This window comes from Ascaphus truei, unplaced genomic scaffold, assembly GCF_040206685.1.
Source record: "Ascaphus truei isolate aAscTru1 unplaced genomic scaffold, aAscTru1.hap1 HAP1_SCAFFOLD_718, whole genome shotgun sequence".
In the NCBI taxonomy this organism is placed as follows: domain Eukaryota; kingdom Metazoa; phylum Chordata; class Amphibia; order Anura; family Ascaphidae; genus Ascaphus; species Ascaphus truei.
This window is the reverse complement of record NW_027457052.1, coordinates 53264-78555: the sequence shown is the minus strand read 5'-3', so window position 1 is coordinate 78555 and position 25292 is coordinate 53264. Positions and strand designations below refer to the sequence as shown.

The 25292-nt window shown below is 57.0% G+C and overlaps 1 protein-coding gene across 3 annotated transcripts in view; it reads right to left on the bottom strand.

Annotated features, from left to right (window-relative positions):
* The window catches only part of PRICKLE3 (prickle planar cell polarity protein 3), a 30095-nt gene extending 6487 nt beyond the window's left edge, over positions 1 to 23608 (bottom strand). Inside the window, exons 1-5 of one of the 3 annotated variants that reach the window (XM_075584702.1) lie at positions 23371 to 23584; positions 21661 to 21746; positions 11865 to 12048; positions 10766 to 10879; positions 9292 to 9438 (exon numbers count right to left, since the gene is read on the bottom strand). In XM_075584702.1, the coding sequence (XP_075440817.1) occupies positions 9292 to 9438; positions 10766 to 10879; positions 11865 to 12048; positions 21661 to 21746; positions 23371 to 23403 (564 nt within the window). In that variant the 5' untranslated portion in view covers positions 23404 to 23584. Of the gene's footprint in view, positions 1 to 9291; positions 9439 to 10765; positions 10880 to 11864; positions 12049 to 21660; positions 21747 to 23370 lie in introns of all 3 variants that reach the window. The other 2 variants (XM_075584703.1, XM_075584704.1) reach the window with 2 other exon arrangements.
* Between the last annotated feature and the right edge of the window lie 1684 nt (positions 23609 to 25292).

Sequence of the window (25292 nt, the reverse complement as noted above, 5' to 3'; positions counted from 1 at the left end):
TCCTGGGAGGGAGAGACTTACTCACCACCATGTCACCCAGTCCTGGGAGGGACAGACTTACTCACCACCATGTCACCCAGTCCTGGGAGGGACAGACGTACTCACCACCATGTCACCCAATCCTGGGAGGGACAGACGTACTCACCACCATGTCACCCAGTCCTAGGAGGGACAGACTTACTCACCACCATATCTCCCAGTGCTGGGAGGGACAGACTTACTCACCACCATGTCACCCAGTCCTGGGAGGGAGAGACGTACTCACCACCATGTCACCAAGTCCCGGGAGGGAGAGACGTACTCACCACCATGTCACCCAGTCCTGGGAGGGACAGACTTACTCACCACCATGTCACCCAGTCCTGGGAGGGACAGACTTACTCACCCCCATGTCACCCAGTCCTGGGAGGGACAGACTTACTCACCACCATGTCACCCAGTCCTGGGAGGGACAGACGTACTCACCACCATGTCACCCAGTCCTGGGAGGGACAGACGTACTCACCACCATGTCACCCAGTCCTAGGAGGGACAGACTTACTCACCACCATGTCACCCAGTCCTGGGAGGGACAGACGTACTCACCACCATGTCACCCAGTCCTGGGAGGGACAGACGTACTCACCACCATGTCACCCAGTCCTGGGAGGGACAGATTTACTCACCCCCATGTCACCCAGTCCTGGGAGGGACAGACTTACTCACCACCATGTCACCCAGTCCTGGGAGGGAGAGACTTACTCACCACCATGTCACCCAGTCCTGGGAGGGAGAGACGTACTCACCACCATGTCATCCAGTCCTGGGAGGGACAGACGTACTCACCACCATGTCACCCAGTCCCGGGAGGGAGAGACGTACTCACCACCATGTCACCCAGTCCTGGGAGGGACAGACTTACTCACCACCATGTCACCCAGTCCTGGGAGGGACAGACTTACTCACCACCATGTCACCCAGTCCTGGGAGGGACAGACGTACTCACCACCATGTCACCCAGTCCTGAGAGGGAGAGACTTACTCACCACCATGTCACCCAGTCCTGGGAGGGACAGACGTACTCACCACCATGTCACCCAGTGCTGGGAGGGACAGACTTACTCACCCCCATGTCTCCCAGTCCTGGGAGGGACAGACTTACTCACCACCATGTCACCCAGTCCTGGGAGGGACAGACGTACTCACCACCATGTCACCCAGTCCTGGGAGGGACAGACGTACTCACCACCATGTCACCCAGTGCTGGGAGGGACAGACTTACTCACCACCATGTCACCCAGTCCTGGGAGGGACAGACGTACTCACCACCATGTCACCCAGTCCTGGGAGGGACAGACGTACTCACCACCATGTCACCCAGTCCTGGGAGGGACAGACGTACTCACCACCATGTCACCCAGTCCTGGGAGGGACAGACGTACTCACCACCATGTCACCCAGTCCTGGGAGGGAGAGACTTACTCACCACCATGTCACCCAGTCCTGGGAGGGACAGACTTACTCACCACCATGTCACCCAGTCCTGGGAGGGACAGACGTACTCACCACCATGTCACCCAATCCTGGGAGGGACAGACGTACTCACCACCATGTCACCCAGTCCTAGGAGGGACAGACTTACTCACCACCATATCTCCCAGTGCTGGGAGGGACAGACTTACTCACCACCATGTCACCCAGTCCTGGGAGGGAGAGACGTACTCACCACCATGTCACCAAGTCCCGGGAGGGAGAGACGTACTCACCACCATGTCACCCAGTCCTGGGAGGGACAGACTTACTCACCACCATGTCACCCAGTCCTGGGAGGGACAGACTTACTCACCCCCATGTCACCCAGTCCTGGGAGGGACAGACTTACTCACCACCATGTCACCCAGTCCTGGGAGGGACAGACGTACTCACCACCATGTCACCCAGTCCTGGGAGGGACAGACGTACTCACCACCATGTCACCCAGTCCTAGGAGGGACAGACTTACTCACCACCATGTCACCCAGTCCTGGGAGGGACAGACGTACTCACCACCATGTCACCCAGTCCTGGGAGGGACAGACGTACTCACCACCATGTCACCCAGTCCTGGGAGGGACAGATTTACTCACCCCCATGTCACCCAGTCCTGGGAGGGACAGACTTACTCACCACCATGTCACCCAGTCCTGGGAGGGAGAGACTTACTCACCACCATGTCACCCAGTCCTGGGAGGGAGAGACGTACTCACCACCATGTCATCCAGTCCTGGGAGGGACAGACGTACTCACCACCATGTCACCCAGTCCCGGGAGGGAGAGACGTACTCACCACCATGTCACCCAGTCCTGGGAGGGACAGACTTACTCACCACCATGTCACCCAGTCCTGGGAGGGACAGACTTACTCACCACCATGTCACCCAGTCCTGGGAGGGACAGACGTACTCACCACCATGTCACCCAGTCCTGAGAGGGAGAGACTTACTCACCACCATGTCACCCAGTCCTGGGAGGGACAGACGTACTCACCACCATGTCACCCAGTCCTGGGAGGGACAGACGTACTCACCACCATGTCACCCAGTCCTGGGAGGGACAGACTTACTCACCACGTCACCCAGTCCTGGGAGGGACAGACTTACTCACCACCATGTCACCCAGTCCTGGGAGGGAGAGACGTACTCACCCCCATGTCACCCAGTCCTGGGAGGGAGAGACTTACTCACCACCATGTCACCCAGTCCTTGGAGGGACAGACTTACTCACCACCATGTCTCCCAGTCCTGGGAGGGACAGACTTACTCACCACCATGTCACCCAGTTCTGGGAGGGACAGACTTACTCACCACCATGTCACCCAGTCCTGGGAGGGACAGACGTACTCACCACCATGTCACCCAGTCCTGGGAGGGACAGACTTACTCACCACCATGTCACCCAGTCCTGGGAGGGACATACTTACTCACCACCATGTCACCCAGTCCTGGGAGGGTCAGACTTACTCACCACCATGTCACCCACTCCTGGGAGGGACAGACTTACTCACCACCATGTCACCCAGTGCTGGGAGGGACAGACTTACTCACCACCATGTCACCCACTCCTGGGAGGGACAGACTTACTCACCACCATGTCACCCAGTCCTGGGAGGGACAGACTTACTCACCACCATGTCACCCAGTGCTGGGAGGGACAGACTTACTCACCACCATGTCACCCAGTCCTGGGAGGGAGAGACGTACTCACCCCCATGTCACCCAGTCCTGGGAGGGAGAGACTTACTCACCACCATGTCACCCAGTCCTGGGAGGGTCAGACTTACTCACCACCATGTCACCCAGTCCTGGGAGGGACAGAGTTACCACCATGTCACCCAGTCCTGGGAGGGAGAGACTTACTCACCACCATGTCACCCAGTGCTGGGAGGGACAGACTTACTCACCACCATGTCACCCAGTCCTGGGAGGGACAGACGTACTCACCACCATGTCACCCAGTCCTGGGAGGGACAGACTTACTCACCACCATGTCACCCAGTCCTGGGAGGGACAGACTTACTCACCCCCATGTCACCCAGTCCTGGGAGGGTCAGACTTACTCACCTCCATGTCACCCAGTCCCGGGAGGGACAGACTTACTCACCACCATGTCACCCAGTCCTGGGAGGGACAGACTTACTCACCCCCATGTCACCCAGTCCTGGGAGGGACAGACGTACTCACCCCCATGTCACCCAGTCCTGGGAGGGACAGACTTACTCACCACCATGTCACCCAGTGCTGGGAGGGACAGACTTACTCACCACCATGTCTCCCAGTGCTGGGAGGGACAGACTTACTCACCACCATGTCACCCAGTGCTGGGAGGGACAGACTTACTCACCACCATGTCACCCAGTCCTGGGAGGGACAGACTTACTCACCACCATGTCACCCAGTGCTGGGAGGGACAGACTTACTCACCCCCATGTCACCCACTCCTGGGAGGGAGAGACTTACTCACCCCCATGTCACCCAGTCCTGGGAGGGAGAGACGTACTCACCCCCATGTCACCCACTCCTGGGAGGGAGAGACTTACTCACCCCCATGTCACCCAGTCCTGGGAGGGACAGACTTACTCACCACCATGTCACCCAGTCCTAGGAGGGACAGACTTACTCATCACCATGTCACCCAGTCCTGGGAGGGACAGACTTACTCACCACCATGTCACCCAGTCCTGGGAGGGAGAGACTTACTCATCACCATGTCACCCAGTCCTGGGAGGGACAGACGTACTCACCACCATGTCACCCAGTCCTGGAGGGACAGACGTACTCACCACCATGTCACCCAGTCCTTGGAGGGACAGACTTACTCACCACCATGTCTCCCAGTCCTGGGAGGGACAGACTTACTCACCACCATGTCACCCAGTTCTGGGAGGGACAGACTTACTCACCACCATGTCACCCAGTCCTGGGAGGGACAGACGTACTCACCACCATGTCACCCAGTCCTGGGAGGGACAGACTTACTCACCACCATGTCACCCAGTCCTGGGAGGGACATACTTACTCACCACCATGTCACCCAGTCCTGGGAGGGTCAGACTTACTCACCACCATGTCACCCACTCCTGGGAGGGACAGACTTACTCACCACCATGTCACCCAGTGCTGGGAGGGACAGACTTACTCACCACCATGTCACCCACTCCTGGGAGGGACAGACTTACTCACCACCATGTCACCCAGTCCTGGGAGGGACAGACTTACTCACCACCATGTCACCCAGTGCTGGGAGGGACAGACTTACTCACCACCATGTCACCCAGTCCTGGGAGGGAGAGACGTACTCACCCCCATGTCACCCAGTCCTGGGAGGGAGAGACTTACTCACCACCATGTCACCCAGTCCTGGGAGGGTCAGACTTACTCACCACCATGTCACCCAGTCCTGGGAGGGACAGAGTTACCACCATATCACCCAGTCCTGGGAGGGAGAGACTTACTCACCACCATGTCACCCAGTGCTGGGAGGGACAGACTTACTCACCACCATGTCACCCAGTCCTGGGAGGGACAGACGTACTCACCACCATGTCACCCAGTCCTGGGAGGGACAGACTTACTCACCACCATGTCACCCAGTCCTGGGAGGGACAGACTTACTCACCCCCATGTCACCCAGTCCTGGGAGGGTCAGACTTACTCACCTCCATGTCACCCAGTCCCGGGAGGGACAGACTTACTCACCACCATGTCACCCAGTCCTGGGAGGGACAGACGTACTCACCCCCATGTCACCCAGTCCTGGGAGGGACAGACTTACTCACCACCATGTCACCCAGTGCTGGGAGGGACAGACTTACTCACCACCATGTCTCCCAGTGCTGGGAGGGACAGACTTACTCACCACCATGTCACCCAGTGCTGGGAGGGACAGACTTACTCACCACCATGTCACCCAGTCCTGGGAGGGACAGACTTACTCACCACCATGTCACCCAGTGCTGGGAGGGACAGACTTACTCACCCCCATGTCACCCACTCCTGGGAGGGAGAGACTTACTCACCCCCATGTCACCCAGTCCTGGGAGGGAGAGACGTACTCACCCCCATGTCACCCACTCCTGGGAGGGAGAGACTTACTCACCCCCATGTCACCCAGTCCTGGGAGGGACAGACTTACTCACCACCATGTCACCCAGTCCTAGGAGGGACAGACTTACTCATCACCATGTCACCCAGTCCTGGGAGGGACAGACTTACTCACCACCATGTCACCCAGTCCTGGGAGGGAGAGACTTACTCATCACCATGTCACCCAGTCCTGGGAGGGACAGACGTACTCACCACCATGTCACCCAGTCCTGGAGGGACAGACGTACTCACCACCATGTCACCCAGTCCTGGGAGGGACAGACTTACTCACCACCATGTCACCCAGTCCTGGGAGGGACAGACTTACTCACCACCATGTCACCCAGTCCTGGGAGGGAGAGACTTACTCACCCCCATGTCACCCAGTCCTGGGAGGGACAGACTTACTCACCCCCATGTCACCCAGTCCTGGGAGGGACAGACTTACTCACCACCATGTCACCCAGTCCTGGGAGGGACAGACTTACTCACCACCATGTCACCCAGTCCTGGGAGGGACAGACTTACTCACCACCATGTCACCCAGTCCTGGGAGGGACAGACTTACTCACCACCATGTCTCCCAGTCCTGGGAGGGACAGACTTACTCACCACCATGTCACCCAGTCCTGGGAGGGACAGACTTACTCACCCCCATGTCACCCAGTCCTGGAAGGGACAGACTTACTCACCACCATGTCACCCAGTCCTGGGAGGGACAGACTTACTCACCACCATGTCACCCAGTCCCGGGAGGGAGAGACGTACTCACCACCATGTCACCCAGTCCTGGGAGGGACAGACTTACTCACCACCATGTCACCCAGTCCTGGGAGGGACAGACTTACTCACCACCATGTCACCCAGTCCCGGGAGGGAGAGACGTACTCACCACCATGTCACCCAGTGCTGGGAGGGACAGACTTACTCACCACCATGTCACCCAGTCCTGGGAGGGACAGACGTACTCACCACCATGTCACCCAGTCCTGGGAGGGACAGACTTACTCACCACCATGTCACCCAGTCCTGAGAGGGAGAGACTTACTCACCACCATGTCACCCAGTCCTGGAGGGACAGACGTACTCACCACCATGTCACCCAGTCCTGGGAGGGACAGACTTACTCACCACCATGTCACCCAGTCCCGGGAGGGACAGACTTACTCACCATGTCACCCAGTCCCGGGAGGAACAGACTTACTCACCACCATGTCACCCAGTCCTGGGAGGGACAGACTTACTCACCACCATGTCACCCAGTCCTGGGAGGGACAGACTTACTCACCACCATGTCACCCAGTCCTGGGAGGGACAGACTTACTCACTACCATGTCACCCAGTCCTGGGAGGGACAGACTTACTCACCCCCATGTCACCCAGTCCTGGGAGGGACAGACGTACTCACCACCATGTCACCCAGTCCTGGGAGGGACAGACGTACTCACCACCATGTCACCCAGTCCTGGGAGGGACAGACGTACTCACCACCATGTCACCCAGTCCTGGGAGGGAGAGACGTACTCACCACCATGTCACCCAGTGCTGGGAGGGACAGACTTACTCACCACCATGTCACCCAGTCCTGGGAGGGACAGACGTACTCACCACCATGTCACCCAGTCCTGGGAGGGACAGACTTACTCACCACCATGTCACCCAGTCCTGGGAGGGACAGACTTACTCACCACCATGTCACCCAGTCCTGGGAGAGACAGACTTACTCACCACCATGTCACCCAGTCCCGGGAGGGAGAGACTTACTCACCACCATGTCACCCAGTCCTGGGAGGGACAGACTTACTCACCACCATGTCACCCAGTCCTGGGAGGGACAGACTTACTCACCACCATGTCACCCAGTCCTGGGAGGGACAGACGTACTCACCACCATGTCACCCAGTCCTGGGAGGGACAGACGTACTCACCACCATGTCACCCAGTCCCGGGAGGGAGAGACTTACTCACCACCATGTCACCCAGTCCTGGGAGGGACAGACTTACTCACCACCATGTCACCCAGTCCTGGGAGGGACAGACTTACTCACCACCATGTCACCCAGTCCTGGGAGGGACAGACTTACTCACCACCACGTCACCCAGTCCTGGGAGGGACAGACTTACTCACCACCATGTCACCCAGTCCTGGGAGGGACAGACTTACTCACCACCATGTCACCCAGTCCTGGGAGGGACAGACTTACTCACCACCATGTCACCCAGTCCTGGGAGGGACAGATTTACACACCACCATGTCACCCAGTCCTGGGAGGGTCAGAGTTACCACCATGTCACCCAGTCCTGGGAGGGAGAGACTTACTCACCACCATGTCTCCCAGTCCTGGGAGGGAGAGACGTACTCACCACCATGTCACCCAGTCCTGGGAGGGACAGACTTACTCACCACCATGTCTCCCAGTCCTGGGAGGGACAGACTTACTCACCCCCATGTCACCCAGTCCTGGGAGGGACAGACTTACTCACCACCATGTCACCCAGTCCTGGGAGGGACAGACTTACTCACCCCCATGTCACCCAGTCCTGGAGGGACAGACGTACTCACCACCATGTCACCCAGTCCTGGGAGGGACAGACTTACTCACCACCATGTCACCCAGTCCTGGGAGGGACAGACGTACTCACCACCATGTCACCCAGTCCTGGGAGGGACAGACGTACTCACCACCATGTCACCCAGTCCTGGGAGGGACAGACTTACTCACCACCATGTCACCCAGTCCTGGGAGGGAGAGACGTACTCACCCCCATGTCACCCAGTCCTGGGAGGGACAGACGTACTCACCACCATGTCACCCAGTCCTGGGAGGGAGAGACGTACTCACCACGATTACTAGCCACGAATACTGGCTACTATTAACCACCATTCCTTTGAATGGGAGTAAAGATGGCTCTAAAGCTTAGCACGTTTTTGTGGATCTGGACTGTGCGTGTGTAACTGCACCCCCATTTCTAGCAGCGCTGTATATATCCATCATATAAAGTGCAGAATTAGGGGTATATTACACAAGCTGGGACACCCCCCCCCCCCGGGTTACCGTCCCTCTCTCTTCCCCTCGTTTGTTGTTTTCATTTTAATTCATTGATACATTAGGAATCACAGCAAACAGACCCAAATTAGATATAGGCTATAGTCTCGGCTACAGCGACGGCGTGACATCATCCGTCGCCGTTGTAATAGCGATTTCAGCTTATAGTGTAGGAGACAAGAGACGGCGATCGGGGGGGGGGGGGTGTCAGGGGCGTGGCCGGGAGTGGTTCGCCCTCATTGGCTGAGCCACTCACGTGCCGCTGACGTCACACGGCGGTCGTCGAAAAAAATCAATTTCCATTGACTGTGGTCGCTGTGTTGCGCAGTCGCGGTAGCGCACACTATAGGCGCACGCAACGGATTAAATCAAATTGTTTTGACGCGACGCTAGGAATATAAGCGCGGCCTTGGGTATTAAGGCATATATATATTTTTTTTAATGGTTTGTTAATAAAAAGCAGTGGTACTGCATACTGTCGGCACCGTCACATTTTGATCTGCGCTTATGATATGATGACAGAGGCGCAGGCAATAACATTGTCCCACACAGGGATAGTGACCTCATACCTCGGATCCGTCTCACATACATAGATATATACATGTATATAGAGAGAACAGCAGACACATATAAGGTCCACTCACCTTCTGACACACGGTCCCGCTCATGGTTCTGGAGATTGGACGCACAGACCCACGGCCTAAGTTCTCGAGTCTCCTCTTCTGGCTGAAGTCTCTCAGCAGCTCCTCCTCCTCCTCTTCCTCTTCCTGCAAAGAGCAGCAGTACCGGGCCTGGGACAGGACCGGCTTACTACTAACAGCGGTACCGGGTCTGGCACAGGACAAACCGCAGCACTGGGTCTGCCACAGAACCATCCAGAGTGGAACTGAGGCAGAAAGAGAACAAAGATAGGAGAGGGGAACACCCAGAGAGGTACTGCTGGGCCTGAGGACAGAACCAAGAGAGGTGCTGGGCCTGAGGACAGAACCAAGAGAGGTGCTGGGCCTGAGGACAGAACCAAGAGAGGTGCTGGGCCTGAGGACAGAACCAAGAGAGGTACTGCTGGGCTTGAGGGCAGAACCAAGAGAGGTACTGCTGGGCTTGAGGGCAGAACCAAGAGAGGTACTGCTGGGCTTGAGGGCAGAACCAAGAGAGGTACTGCTGGGCTTGAGGGCAGAACCAAGAGAGGTACTGCTGGGCTTGAGGGCAGAACCAAGGGAGTTACTGGGCCTGAGGACAGAACAAAGAGAGGTGCTGGGCCTGAGGACAGGACCAAGAGAGGTACTGCTGGGCCTGAGGGCAGAACCAAGACAGGTACTGGGCCTGAGGACAGAAGCAAGAGAGGTATTGGGCCTAACAGTACCAAGAACAGTACTAGGCATGAGGACAGAACTAGGCTATACAGAACAGGAATACTGGGCCTGAGGACAGAACCAGGCCATAAAGAACAGAAGTACTTGGCCAGAGGACAGAACCAAGCCAGAAAGAACAGAAGTACTTGACCAGAGGACAGAACCAGGCCATAAAGAACAGAAGTACTGGGCCTGAGGACAGAACCAGGCCATAAAGGACAGAAATACCGGGCCTGAGGACAGAACCAGGCCATAAAGAACAGAAATACCGGGCCTGAGGACAGAACCAAGCCAGAAAGAACAGAAGTACTTGACCAGAGGACAGAACCAGGCCATAAAGAACAGAAGTACTGGGCCTGAGGACAGAACCAGGCCATAAAGGACAGAAATACCGGGCCTGAGGACAGAACCAGGCCATAAAGAACAGAAATACCGGGCCTGAGGACAGAACCAGGCCATAAAGGACAGAAATACCGGGCCTGAGGACAGAACCAGGCCATAAAGAACAGAAATACCGGGCCTGAGGACAGAACCAGGCCATAAAGAACAGAAATACCGGGCCTGAGGACAGAACCAGGCCATAAAGAACAGAAGTACTTGGCCAGAGGACAGAACCAGGCCATAAAGAACAGAAATACCGGGCCTGAGGACAGAACCAGGCCATAAAGAACAGAAGTACTTGGCCAGAGGACAGAACCAAGTCAGAAAGAACCGAAGTACTGGCCTGAGCACCGATCTGGGTTTGACCTTTCTTCAAGCCCCTCACCTCGCTGTCATGTGGGGGCAGTTGGCGGAGAAGCTGCCGTACTCGGTACCTCTCCCCCGCGCTCTGAATATTCGGGACTTTGTCTTGCGGGAGGCAGCTGAAGTACTGGGTGACCTAGAGGGGCAAAAACACAGCCAGACACAGGGCAGATAAGAGCACGGCCAGAGGGAACAGGGCAGCACCTGAGGGGCAAAAACACAGCCAGACACAGGGCAGATAAGAGCACGGCCAGAGGGAACAGGGCAGCACCTGAGGGGCAAAAACACAGCCAGACACAGGGCAGATAAGAGCACGGCCAGAGGGGACAGGGCAGCACCTGAGGGGCAAAAACACAGCCAGACACAGGGCAGATAAGAGCACGGCCAGAGGGAACAGGGCAGCACCTGAGGGGCAAAAACACAGCCAGACACAGGGCAGATAAGAGCACGGCCAGAGGGAACAGGGCAGCACCTGAGGGGCAAAAACACAGCCAGACACAGGGCAGATAAGAGCACGGCCAGAGGGGACAGGGCAGCACCTGAGGGGCAAAAACACAGCCTGACACAGGGCAGATAAGAGCACGGCCAGAGGGGACAGGGCAGCACCTGAGGGGCAAAAACACAGCCAGACACAGGGCAGATAAGAGCACGGCCAGAGGGGACAGGGCAGCACCTGAGGGGCAAAAACACAGCCAGACACAGGGCAGCACCTGAGGGGCAAAAACACAGCCAGACACAGGGCAGCACCTGAGGGGCAAAAACACAGCCAGACACAGGGCAGATAAGAGCACGGCCAGAGGGGACAGGGCAGCACCTGAGGGGCAAAAACACAGCCAGACACAGGGCAGATAAGAGCACGGCCAGAGGGGACAGGGCAGCACCTGAGGGGCAAAAACACAGCCAGACACAGGGCAGCACCTGAGGGGCAAAAACACAGCCAGACACAGGGCAGATAAGAGCACGGCCAGAGGGGACAGGGCAGCACCTGAGGGGCAAAAACACAGCCTGACACAGGGCAGCACCTGAGGGGCACAGCTACTCAGTGAATAATAGGGCACCGACAACCCCAGAGCTGGCAGGATACTGGGCACTGCATTACAGGTGGGTACGGAGGGGGGTACCTGCTCAGGGGTTAGTCCAGTGGGCACCCACGTGTACGTCTCCATGGCGCTGTCTGAATCACTGTCAGACGCAGAGTGTCGCTGACACCCCGACACCAGGCGCCACAGGGAACGCTCCAACTCCTGGGGGGTAACTGCACTTCCGTGATCCTCCCACGGGCACTGGCAGTGCTGGCAGCTTTTCCTGGGGGCAGAAGTGCAAGGTGAGAAAGAGGTGTGATGCCCAACTCCAGGGACAGGCTGCGCTCCAGGGACAGGCTGCGCTCCAGGGACAGGCTGCGCTCCAGGGACAGGCTGCGCTCCAGGGACAGGCTGCGCTCCAGGGACAGGCTGCGCTCCAGGGACAGGCTGCGCTCCAGGGACAGGCTGTGATCTAGAGACAGGCTGCGATCTAGGGACAGGCTGCGATCTAGAGACAGGCTGCAATCTAGAGACAGGCTGCGATCTAGGGACAGGCTGCGATCTAGGGACAGGCTGCGATCTAGGGACAGGCTGTGATCTAGGGACAGGCTGTGATCTAGGGACAGGCTGCGATCTAGGGACAGGCTGCGCTCCAGGGACAGGCTGCGATCTAGGGACAGGCTGCGATCTAGGGACAGGCTGCGATCTAGGGACAGGCTGTGATCTAGGGACAGGCTGCGATCTAGGGACAGGCTGCGATCTAGGGACAGGCTGTGATCTAGGGACAGGCTGCGATCTAGGGACAGGCTGCGATCTAGGGACAGGCTGCGCTCCAGGGACAGGCTGCGCTCTAGGGACAGGCTGTGATCTAGGGACAGGCTGCGATCTAGGGACAGGCTGCGCTCTAGGGACAGGCTGCGATCTAGGGACAGGCTGCGATCTAGGGACAGGCTGCGCTCCAGGGACAGGCTGCGCTCTAGGGACAGGCTGCGATCTAGGGACAGGGTGCGATCTAGGGACAGGCTGCGCTCCAGGGACAGGCTGCGCTCTAGGGACAGGCTGCGATCTAGGGACAGGCTGCGCTCCAGGGACAGGCTGCGATCTAGGGACAGGCTGCGATCTAGGGACAGGCTGCGCTCCAGGGACAGGCTGCGCTCCAGGGACAGGCTGCGCTCCAGGGACAGGCTGCGCTCCAGGGACAGGCTGCGATCTAGGGACAGGCTGCGATCTAGGGACAGGCTGCGCTCCAGGGACAGGCTGCGCTCTAGGGACAGGCTGCGATCTAGGGACAGGCTGCGATCTAGGGACAGGCTGCGATCCAGGGACAGGCTGCGATCTAGGGACAGGCTGCGCTCCAGGGACAGGCTGCGCTCCAGGGACAGGCTGCGCTCCAGGGACAGGCTGCGCTCCAGGGACAGGCTGCGCTCCAGGGACAGGCTGCGCTCCAGGGACAGGCTGCGATCTAGGGACAGGGTGCGATCTAGGGACAGGCTGCGCTCCAGGGACAGGCTGCGCTCCAGGGACAGGCTGCGATCTAGGGACAGGGTGCGATCTAGGGACAGGCTGCGCTCCAGGACAGGCTGCGATCCAGGGACAGGCTGCGCTCTAGGGACAGGCTGCGCTCCAGGGACAGGCTGCGCTCCAGGGACAGGCTGCGATCTAGGGACAGGCTGCGATCTAGGGACAGGCTGCGATCTAGGGACAGGCTGCGATCTAGGGACAGGCTGCGATCTAGGGACAGGCTGCGATCTAGGGACAGGCTGCGATCTAGGGACAGGCTGCGATCTAGGGACAGGCTGCGCTCCAGGGACAGGCTGCGCTCCAGGGACAGGCTGCGATCTAGGGACAGGGTGCGATCTAGGGACAGGCTGCGCTCCAGGACAGGCTGCGATCCAGGGACAGGCTGCGCTCTAGGGACAGGCTGCGATCTAGGGACAGGCTGCGCTCCAGGGACAGGCTGCGCTCCAGGGACAGGCTGCGATCTAGGGACAGGCTGTGATCCAGGGACAGGCTGCGATCTAGGGACAGGCTGCGCTCCAGGGACAGGCTGCGATCTAGGGACAGGCTGCGATCTAGGGACAGGCTGTGATCCAGGTACAGGCTGCGCTCCAGGGACAGGCTGCGATCTAGGGACAGGCTGCGATCTAGGGACAGGCTGCGATCTAGGGACAGGCTGTGATCCAGGTACAGGCTGCGCTCCAGGTACAGGCTGCGCTCCAGGGACAGGCTGCGCTCCAGGGACAGGCTGCGATCTAGGGACAGGCTGCGATCTAGGGACAGGCTGTGATCCAGGGACAGGCTGCGCTCCAGGGACAGGCTGCGATCTAGGGACAGGCTGCGATCTAGGGACAGGCTGCGCTCCAGGACAGGCTGCGATCCAGGGACAGGCTGCGCTCCAGGGACAGGCTGCGCTCCAGGGACAGGCTGCGATCTAGGGACAGGGTGCGATCTAGGGACAGGCTGCGATCTAGGGACAGGCTGCGATCTAGGGACAGGCTGCGCTCCAGGGACAGGCTGCGATCTAGGGACAGGCTGCGATCTAGGGACAGGCTGCGATCTAGGGACAGGCTGCGCTCCAGGGACAGGCTGCGCTCTAGGGACAGGCTGCGATCTAGGGACAGGCTGCGATCTAGGGACAGGCTGCGATCTAGGGACAGGCTGTGCTCTAGGGACAGGCTGCGATCTAGGGACAGGCTGCGATCTAGGGACAGGCTGCGATCTAAGGACAGGCTGCGATCTAGGGACAGGCTGCGCTCTAGGGACAGGCTGCGATCTAGGGACAGGCTGCGCTCTAGGGACAGGCTGCGCTCTAGGGACAGGCTGCGATCTAGGGACAGGCTGCGCTCTAGGGACAGGCTGCGCTCTAGGGACAGGCTGTGATCTAGGGACAGGCTGCGATCTAGGGACAGGCTGCGCTCTAGGGACAGGCTGCGCTCTAGGGACAGGCTGCGCTCTAGGGACAGGCTGCGCTCTAGGGACAGGCTGCGATCTAGGGACAGGCTGCGATCTAGGGACAGGCTGCGATCTAGGGACAGGCTGCGATCTAGGGACAGGCTGCGATCTAAGGACAGGCTGCGATCTAGGGACAGGCTGCGATCTAGGGACAGGCTGCGCTCTAGGGACAGGCTGCGATCTAGGGACAGGCTGCGATCTAGGGACAGGCTGCGCTCTAAGGACAGGCTGCGATCTAGGGACAGGCTGTGATCTAGGGACAGGCTGCGATCTAGGGACAGGCTGCGATCTAGGGACAGGCTGCGATCTAGGGACAGGCTGCGATCTAGGGACAGGCTGCGATCTAGGGACAGGCTGTGATCTAGGGACAGGCTGTGATCTAAGGACAGGCTGTGATCTAGGGACAGGCTGTGATCTAGGGACAGGCTGCGCTCTAGGGACAGGCTGCGATCTAGGGACAGGCTGCGCTCTAGGGACAGGCTGCGCTCTAGGGACAGGCTGCGATCTAGGGACAGGCTGCGATCTAGGGACAGGCTGTGCTCTAGGGACAGGCTGTGATCTAGGGACAGGCTGTGATCTAGGGACAGGCTGTGATCTAAGGACAGGCTGTGATCTAGGGACAGGCCGCGATCTAGGGACAGGCTGCGATCTAGGGACAGGCTGCGATCTAGGGACAGGCTGCGATCTAGGGACAGGCTGCGATCTAGGGACAGGCTGCGATCTAGGGACAGGCTGCGATCTAGGGACAGGCTGCGATCTAGGGACAGGCTGCGATCTAGGGACAGGCTGAGATCTAGGGACAGGCTGCGATCTAGGGACAGGCTGCGCTCCAGGACAGGCTGCGATCTAGGGACAGGCTGCGATCTAGAGACAGGCTGCGATCTAGGGACAGGCTGCGATCTAGGGACAGGCTGCGATCTAGGGACAGGCTCCGATCTAGGGACAGGCTGCGATCTAGGGACAGGCTGTGCTCTAGGGACAGGCTCCGATCTAGGGACAGGCTGCGATCTAGAGACAGGCTGCGATCTAGGGACAGGCTGCGATCTAGGGACAGGCTGCGATCTAGGGACAGGCTGCGATCTAGGGACAGGCTGCGATCCAGGGACAAGCTGCGATCTAGGGACAGGCTGCGATCTAGGGACAGGCTGCGATCTAGGGACAGGGTGCGATCTAGGGACAGGCTGTGATCTAGGGACAGGCTGTGATCTAGGGACAGGCTGTGATCTAGGGACAGGCTGCGATCTAGAGACAGGCTGCGATCTAGGGACAGGCTGCGATCTAGGGACAGGCTGCGATCTAGGGACAGGCTGTGATCTAGGGACAGGCTGTGATCTAGGGACAGGCTGCGCTCCAGGGACAGGCTGCGATCTAGGGACAGGCTGTGATCTAGGGACAGGCTGTGATCTAGGGACAGGCTGCGATCTAGAGACAGGCTGCGATCTAGGGACAGGCTGCGATCTAGGGACAGGCTGCGATCTAGGGACAGGCTGCGATCTAGAGACAGGCTGCGATCTAGGGACAGGCTGCGATCTAGGGACAGGCTGCGATCTAGGGACAGGCTGCGATCTAGGGACAGGCTGCGATCCAGGGACAAGCTGCGATCTAGGGACAGGCTGCGATCTAGGGACAGGCTGCGATCTAGGGACAGGCTGCGATCTAGAGACAGGGTGTGATCTAGGGACAGGCTGTGATCTAGGGACAGGCTGTGATCTAGGGACAGGCTGCGATCTAGAGACAGGCTGCGATCTAGGGACAGGCTGTGATCTAGAGACAGGCTGCGATCTAGGGACAGGCTGTGATCTAGGGACAGGCTGCGATCTAGAGACAGGCTGCGATCTAGGGACAGGCTGCGATCTAGGGACAGGCTGCGATCTAGGGACAGGCTGCGATCTAGGGACAGGCTGTGATCTAGGGACAGGCTGCGATCTAGGGACAGGCTGTGATCTAGGGACAGGGTGCGATCTAGAGACAGGGTGTGATCTAGGGACAGGCTGTGATCTAGGGACAGGCTGCGATCTAGGGACAGGCTGTGATCTAGGGACAGGGTGTGATCTAGGGACAGGCTGTGATCTAGGGACAGGCTGTGATCTAGGGACAGGCTGTGATCTAGGGACAGGCTGCGATCTAGGGACAGGCTGCGATCTAGGGACAGGCTGCGATCTAGGGACAGGCTGTGATCTAGGGACAGGCTGCGATCTAAGGACAGGGTGTGATCTAAGGACAGGCTGCGATCTAGGGACAGGCTGTGATCTAGGGACAGGCTGCGATCTAGGGACAGGCTGTGATCTAGGGACAGGCTGTGATCTAGGGACTGGCTGTGATCTAGGGACAGGCTGCGATCTAGGGACAGGCTGTGATCTAGGGACAGGCTGTGATCTAGGGACAGGGTGTGATCTAGGGACAGGCTGCGCTCTAGGGACAGGCTGCGCTCTAGGGACAGGCTGCGCTCTAGGGACAGGCTGCGATCTAGGGACAGGCTGCGATCTAGGGACAGGCTGCGATCTAGGGACAGGCTGCGATCTAAGGACAGGCTGCGATCTAGGGACAGGCTGTGATCTAGGGACAGGCTGTGATCTAGGGACTGGCTGCGATCTAGGGACAGGCTGCGATCTAGGGACAGGCTGTGATCTAGGGACAGGCTGCGATCTAGGGACAGGCTGTGATCTAGGGACAGGCTGTGATCTAGGGACAGGCTGCGATCTAGGGACAGGCTGCGCTCTAGGGACAGGCTGCGCTCTAGGGACAGGCTGCGCTCTAGGGACAGGCTGCGCTCTAGGGACAGGCTGCGATCTAGGGACAGGCTGCGATCTAGGGACAGGCTGTGATCTAGGGACTGGCTGTGATCTAGGGACAGCCTGCGATCTAGGGACAGGCTGTGATCTAGGGACAGGCTGCGATCTAGGGACAGGCTGTGATGCCAAACTCCAAGGACAGGCTGCGATCTAGGGACAGGCTGCGATCTAGGGACAGGCTGTGATCTAGGGACAGGCTGCGATCTAGGGACAGGCTGTGATCTAGGGACAGGCTGCGATCTAGGGACAGGCTGCGATCTAGGGACAGGCTGCGATCTAGGGACAGGCTGCGCTCTAGGGACAGGCTGCGCTCTAGGGACAGGCTGCGCTCTAGGGACAGGCTGCGCTCCAGGTACAGGCTGCGATCTAGGGACAGGCTGCGATCTAGGGACAGGCTGCGATCTAGGGACAGGCTGCGATCTAGGGACAGGCTGCGATCTAAGGACAGGCTGTGATCTAGGGACAGGCTGTGATCTAGGGACAGGCTGCGATCTAGGGACAGGCTGCGATCTAGGGACAGGCTGCGATCTAGAGACAGGCTGTGATCTAGGGACAGGGTGTGATCTAGAGACAGGCTGCGATCTAGGGACAGGCTGCGATCTAGGGACAGGCTGCGATCTAGGGACAGGCTGTGATCTAGGGACAGGCTGCGATCTAGGGACAGGCTGCGATCTAGGGACAGGCTGCGATCTAGGGACAGGCTGTGATCTAGGGACAGGCTGCGATCTAGGGACAGGCTGTGATCTAGGGACAGGCTGTGATCTAGGGACAGGCTGTGATCTAGGGACAGGCTGTGATCTAGGGACAGGCTGTGATCTAGGGACAGGCTGTGATCTAGGGACAGGCTGTGATCTAGGGACAGGCTGTGATCTAGGGACAGGCTGTGATCTAGGGACAGGCTGCGATCTAGGGACAGGCTGTGATCTAGGGACAGGCTGTGATCTAGGGACAGGCTGCGATCTAGGGACAGGCTGTGATCTAGGGACAGGCTGTGATCTAGGGACAGGCTGTGATCTAGGGACAGGCTGTGATCTAGGGACAGGCTGTGATCTAGAGACAGGCTGTGATCTAGGGACAGGCTGCGATCTAGGGACAGGCTGCGATCTAGGGACAGGCTGCGCTCTAGGGACAGGCTGCGCTCTAGGGACAGGCTGCGATCTAGGGACAGGCTGTGCTCTAGGGACAGGCTGCGATCTAGGGACAGGCTGCGATCTAGGGACAGGCTGTGATCTAAGGACAGGCTGCGATCTAGGGACAGGCTGTGATCTAGGGACTGGCTGTGATCTAGGGACAGGCTGCGATCTAGGGACAGGCTGCGATCTAGGGACAGGCTGTGATCTAAGGACAGGCTGCGATCTAGGGACAGGCTGTGATCTAGGGACAGGCTGCGATCTAGGGACAGGCTGCGATCTAGGGACAGGCTGTGATCTAGGGACAGGCTGCGATCTAGGGACAGGCTGTGATCTAGGGACAGGCTGCGATCTAGGGACAGGCTGCGCTCTAGGGACAGGCTGCGCTCTAGGGACAGGCTGCGCTCTAGGGACAGGCTGCGCTCCAGGGACAGGCTGCGATCTAGGGACAGGCTGCGATCTAGGGACAGGCTGCGATCTAGGGACAGGCTGCGATCTAGGGACTGGCTGTGATCTAGGGACAGGCTGCGATCTAGAGACAGGCTGCGATCTAGGGACAGGCTGTGATCTAGGGACAGGCTGTTATCTAGGGACAGGCTGTGATCTAGGGACAGGCTGCGATCTAGGGACAGGCTGTGATCTAGGGACAGGCTGTGATCTAGGGACAGGCTGCGATCTAGGGACAGGCTGTGATCTAGGGACAGGCTGCGATCTAGGGACAGGCTGCGATCTAGGGACAGGCTGCGATCTAGGGACAGGCTGCGATCTAGGGACAGGCTGCGATCTAGGGACAGGCTGCGATCTAGGGACAGGCTGTGATCTAGGGACAGGCTGTGATCTAGGGACAGGCTGTGATCTAGGGACAGGGTGTGATCTAGGGACAGGCTGCGATCTAAGGACAGGGTGTGATCTAAGGACAGGCTGCGATCTAGGGACAGGCTGCGATCTAGGGACAGGCTGTGATCTAGGGACAGGCTGCGATCTAGGGACAGGCTGCGATCTAGGGACAGGCTGCGATCTAGGGACAGGCTGTGATCTAGGGACAGGCTGCGATCTAGGGACAGGCTGAGATCTAGGGACAGGTTGCGATCTAGGGACAGGCTGCGATCTAGAGACAGGTTGCGATCTAGGGACAGGCTGCGATCTAGGGACAGGCTGTGATCTAGGGACAGGCTGCGATCTAGGGACAGGCTGCGATCTAGGGACAGGCTGCGATCTAGGGACAGGCTGCGATCTAGGGACAGGCTGCGATCTAGGGACAGGCTGCGATCTAGGGACAGGCTGCGATCTAGGGACAGGTTGCGATCTAGAGACAGGCTGCGATCTAGGGACAGGCTGCGCTCTAGGGACAGGCTGCGATCTAGGGACAGGCTGCGATCTAGGGACAGGCTGCGATCTAGGGACAGGCTGCGATCTAGGGACAGGCTGTGATCTAGGGACAGGCTGTGATCTAGGGACAGGCTGCGATCTAGGGACAGGCTGCGATCTAGGGACAGGCTGCGATCTAGGGACAGGCTGCGATCTAGAGACAGGCTGCGATCTAGGGACAGGCTGCGATCTAGGGACAGGCTGCGATCTAGGGACAGGCTGCGATCTAGGGACAGGCTGCGATCTAGAGACAGGCTGCGATCTAGAGACAGGCTGCGATCTAGAGACAGACTGCGACCTAGAGACAGACTGCGACCTAGAGACAGACTGCGACCTAGAGACAGACTGCGACCTAGAGACAGACTGCGACCTAGAGACAGACTGCGACCTAGAGACAGACTGCGACCTAGAGACAGACTGTGTCTCTAATCACCTTTAGACACAAGCGCCTTAAATACTTCAAACCTATCTCCGTATACTGTGTCTCCGTATACTGTGTCTCCGTATACTGTGTCTCCGTATACCTGTATCTCCGTATACCTGTGTCTCCGTATACCTGTGTCTCCGTATACTGTGTCTCCGTATACTGTGTCTCCGTATACTGTGTCTCCGTATACTGTGTCTCCGTATACCTGTGTCTCCGTATACCTGTGTCTCCGTATACCTGTGTCTCCGTATACCTGTGTCTCCGTATACCTGTGTCTCCGTATACCTGTGTCTCCGTATACTGTGTCTCCGTATACTGTGTCTCCGTATACTGTGTCTCCGTATACCTGTGTTTCCGTATACTGTGTCTCCGTATACCTGTGTCTCCGTATACCTGTGTCTCCGTATACCTGTGTCTCTGTATACCTGTGTCTCCGTATACTGTGTCTCCGTATACTGTATCTCCGTATACCTGTGTCTCCGTATACTGTGTCTCCGTATACTGTGTCTCCGTATACCTGTGTTTCCGTATACTGTGTCTCCGTATACCTGTGTCTCCGTATACCTGTGTCTCCGTATACCTGTGTTTCCGTATACTGTGTCTCCGTATACTGTGTCTCCCTATACCTGTGTCTCCGTATACCTGTGTCTCCGTATACCTGTGTCTCCGTATACTGTGTCTCCGTATACCTGTGTCTCCGTATACTGTCTCCCTATACCTGTATCTCCGTATACCTGTGTCTCCGTATACTGTGTCTCCGTATACTGTGTCTCCCTATACCTGTATCTCCGTATACTGTGTCTCCGCACATTGTGTCTCCGTATACCTGTGTCTCCCTATACTGTGTCTCCGTATTATTTCCTTTGTAGATACTGAGACACATATTGACTGACACGTGGAGAGACGGACACGTGGAGAGACGGACACGTGCGCAGAGACAGGCACACGTGGAGAGACGGACACGTGCGCAGAGACAGGCACACGTGGAGAGACGGACACGTGCGGAGAGACAGGCACACGTGGAGAGACGGACACGTGCGGAGAGACAGGCACACGTGGAGAGACGGACACGTGCGCAGAGACAGGCACACGTGGAGAGACGGACACGTGCGGAGAGACAGGCACACGTGGAGAGACGGACACGTGCGGAGAGACAGCCTGCATACAGGGCGAGCATGTGCCCAGCCGTGTGCTGCGTGTTCTTAGTATGTTATAATGTTTCTTACCTCCATCTGTGTGCGAGGAACCCTGGGCAGCGCTCCGCACAGGACTGACACGGCTGACCCTGACCTGTCACATTGACCTCCAACCCCTGGGAGAGAAAGAGGTGAGACCAATGGTGACCTCTGACCCTTCAGCCTCACTCTAATATTCGGGGGTCACTATATGGGGAGTGGAAGTGACAGGTCACCCGCAGGGTGAGGAACTCTGAGGCTCACTAACCTATGACCAGAAATGTGCAGAAGTTTGTGCTCTGCTGCAAAATGTGTCCGAAATGAACATACACGGACAGGAAAATCCAACACAGGAACACATACATAGACAATGATAGATAGATGGATAACCTATAGATAATATGGCCAGAGTTTGTAGTCTTGCACACCTTAAATGCTATACAGTACTGTTAGCAGTATACCTGCGTTTGAGGAACCGATGCTCTGTGGTTCAGGAACAAACCTGTCTGGTGTATTCTCAGAGTATATGAAAGTAAGTAGAGGGTCCAGGGCACTTCGGATTTGCAAAAAAGAAATGGATTCTCTTAGTGGCACACACAACGTTTCGAGCTTTAATCAGTTCTTTATCAAGTGACCTGACTGAAGCTCGAAACGTTGTGTGTGCCACTAAGAGAATCCATTTCTTATTGGCAAATCCGAAGTGCCCTGGACTCTCTACTTACTTTCATGTATTCTATAGATGATACATAGATAATAGATAGATGACAGATAATCTATAGATGATAGATAGATAATTTATCGATTATAGATAGCTAATCTATAGAAAATAGATGATCGATAGATAATAGATCATCTATTGATTATAGATAGTTCATCTATAGATGATAGACGGATAATCAATAGATGATAGATAATCCATAGATGATAGATGGGATGGATAATCAATAGATAATCTATAGATGATAGATAGATGGATGATGGATCGGTCCTTCTGACCGGACACTCTTCTTCCATATAAACACACAGAGCAGCTTTGCCTGACTCTGCATGGGGATAATACACAAGGCACCATCATACATTTATAGCTTGGGGGAGAAGGGGGAGAGCGGGGAGAGGGCGAGAGGGGGGAGAGGGGGGTATGAGAGAGACTGTCTCATACATAAAGGGTTTCAGCAAAGTACAGGAGGGGAAGCACATTACAGAGAGAGAGAAGAGCTGGAACAAGAGGTCGTACTCTGAAGATGGAGGGTGGGAGGCGCAGGGGAAATGTGAGGAAGTACTTCTTTGCGGAAAGGGTAGTGGATGCATGGAACAGCTTCCCAGCAGAGATGGTAGGGGCTGATACAGTAAAGGGCATTGACACAAGACTATCCTACAGGACCGTATGGGGCCCAGTTTCACAATCTGGGGGGCCCAGGGAATTTACAAGGGACGCTCGGAGTGACAGGAGGGACACAGACTCCAAGGGACACAAAGAAAAGGGAGGGTAATAAATCCGACAGAAAGAGAGCGTCAGAAAGAGTGACAGATAAGGAGTGTCACTTTACCGGCATCAGTAACCCAAGCTCCTTCTGGGAAACGCAAGGGATTAACCCCCCAGAGAGGGAGAGACAGCTTCCCACGAGTCTGAGCCTGCCACAGACTCACGGCAAACCAAGAGAGACAGGCAGAAAGAGAGCGGTGGACACAAAGTAACAGCCAGTTGGTTGAGAGGCTGCGCCCGACAGTGACAGATGTCCTCTACCTGCCCGCCCCCCTCACCTGGGACCAACGTCTTCTGGAACCCCGGAACATCCTGACCCAGAGATGTCTCTTGTCGTCTCTCGCTCTCTCTCCTTGTCGTCCGTTCACCTGAAACCAGACCCCACCCCTCACATAAGAGACAGGCCCTCCCTAGAGAGAAGAGACAGCCCACCTGAAGAGAAGAGACCGCTCCTCCCCTAGAGGAAGGCGGCCAACCCCCCGGAAACTGTGCAGTTCAGAATACCGTCACATATAGAAGCACATGCAGACCGCTGGTAGGTGCTGGAGGGGGGTACTTATCTGCCGGTGCGCTGTGTCCAGGGAGGTCCAGACATCTCAGAGGTACTCGAGCAAAGGAATGGAAGCAGGCACACGGTCTTGCTAAAGGTGCAGTTTATTGTGCCACCAAAGGTCCAACGTTTCGCTGCCTTTCCCCATTATCTCTCAGCCTACAATGTTTCCCCTGCAGCGCGGGATTCTGGGTAATGGCATGCACATAATATTATTAATACAGCAACCGTTTCGGTTCTGACGGAAACCTTTCCCAAGACTGTTAGCACCGAAAAGTTTGTGTGTCAATAAAATAATTTTGCAACTTTTTCCAAAGACCCCCGCGTTCCAGCATCTGCTGTTTTCCTGTTATCACACTTCTAATGCTGCCCTCCCCCCCCCCCCCGCATCACCCCAGGGCCACCAACAGGTCAGGTTTTCAGGATATCCCTGCTTCAGTGCAGGTGGCTCAATCAGTCCCTGCTTCAGCACATCGACATTTACCATGTGATCGCAGATGCCAACAGCTTTCCCGAGGCCCAGGACTAGTTTCCAGCGGGCCCCCCTCCCCCAGTGTCCGCAGCCCCTCTTTCACATCTCGCTCTCACCCCCCTCTATTCCCTCCGCCATGTATTTCTCTCCCCCCCACTATCAAACCTCCCCCTCATTTTCTCTCCCCTCCATCATCCTCTTTCCCCACCCCCCTTCATCCTCTCCCTCCCCACGTTAAAATTCCTTACCTGGTTATGGAGGTCCCTCCCGGGCACCGGAGGTTCTCACATTCGTCCAGGTTGCCGGGGCAGCCTCTGCCACAGGCGCCCTCCTGCGTACGCTGCTCCCTCCTCTGTCCTGCGACTGCTCTCTACCTCCCGCGAGTCTCACTGCTGCCACCATCACCCTACGCCGCCCCCCCCAAAATGTACCGCCCTAGGCGCCTAAAGCTGGCCTAGCGTTGTTAGTTTGCGGTGCTGACAAAGGCACAGGAACGGCGTTCCCCTGAAAAAAAGCCCTAATATAAGATGAACAATATATATATATATATATATATATATATATATATAAAATCTGGTCTATTTGGGGAGGGTTTAGCACTGCCGAAGTCCGGCAACTTTTTTTTATGGGATCAATCTGTCTCCCCGTATAGTAAAAATGAAATGAGGAGGAATAGCGCTGGGTCCTCACACGGAAAGGGTGAAAAAGCCGTTTACTTCAAGTTGAATTGTTGATTATTGATTCGATATACACATTCAATTTGTTTCTCTTCGGGTCTGGCACCTTTACCCCTATAAAAAACACCACTACATGGGGGGGTTTGTCGCCGAGACACACGTCAGCTCGCGGGCCTCCCTGGAAGCCTTCCTGGGTTGGACTCGGTAATAATTCCGTGTCACCGACTTCAAGGTCGTCTCAAAAATCAACTTTCTTTCCGTTAAAGGGCCATCGTTTGGTCCGGAACCCCCAAATCTGACACGTTTGAGTCCTTGGGGGTTGATGAAGATGGGATCATGTGATTGAGACTCCATAAACATTGGAACTGGAAGAGATCCGTCCCCGGATTCCTCGCGTGAAATTACTAACAGAAAGGATCCATATTTCCCACCCTATATTTCCAGCTGACGTACCCGGTGTGTGTGTGTGTGTGTGTGTGTGTGTGTGTGTGTGTGTGTGTG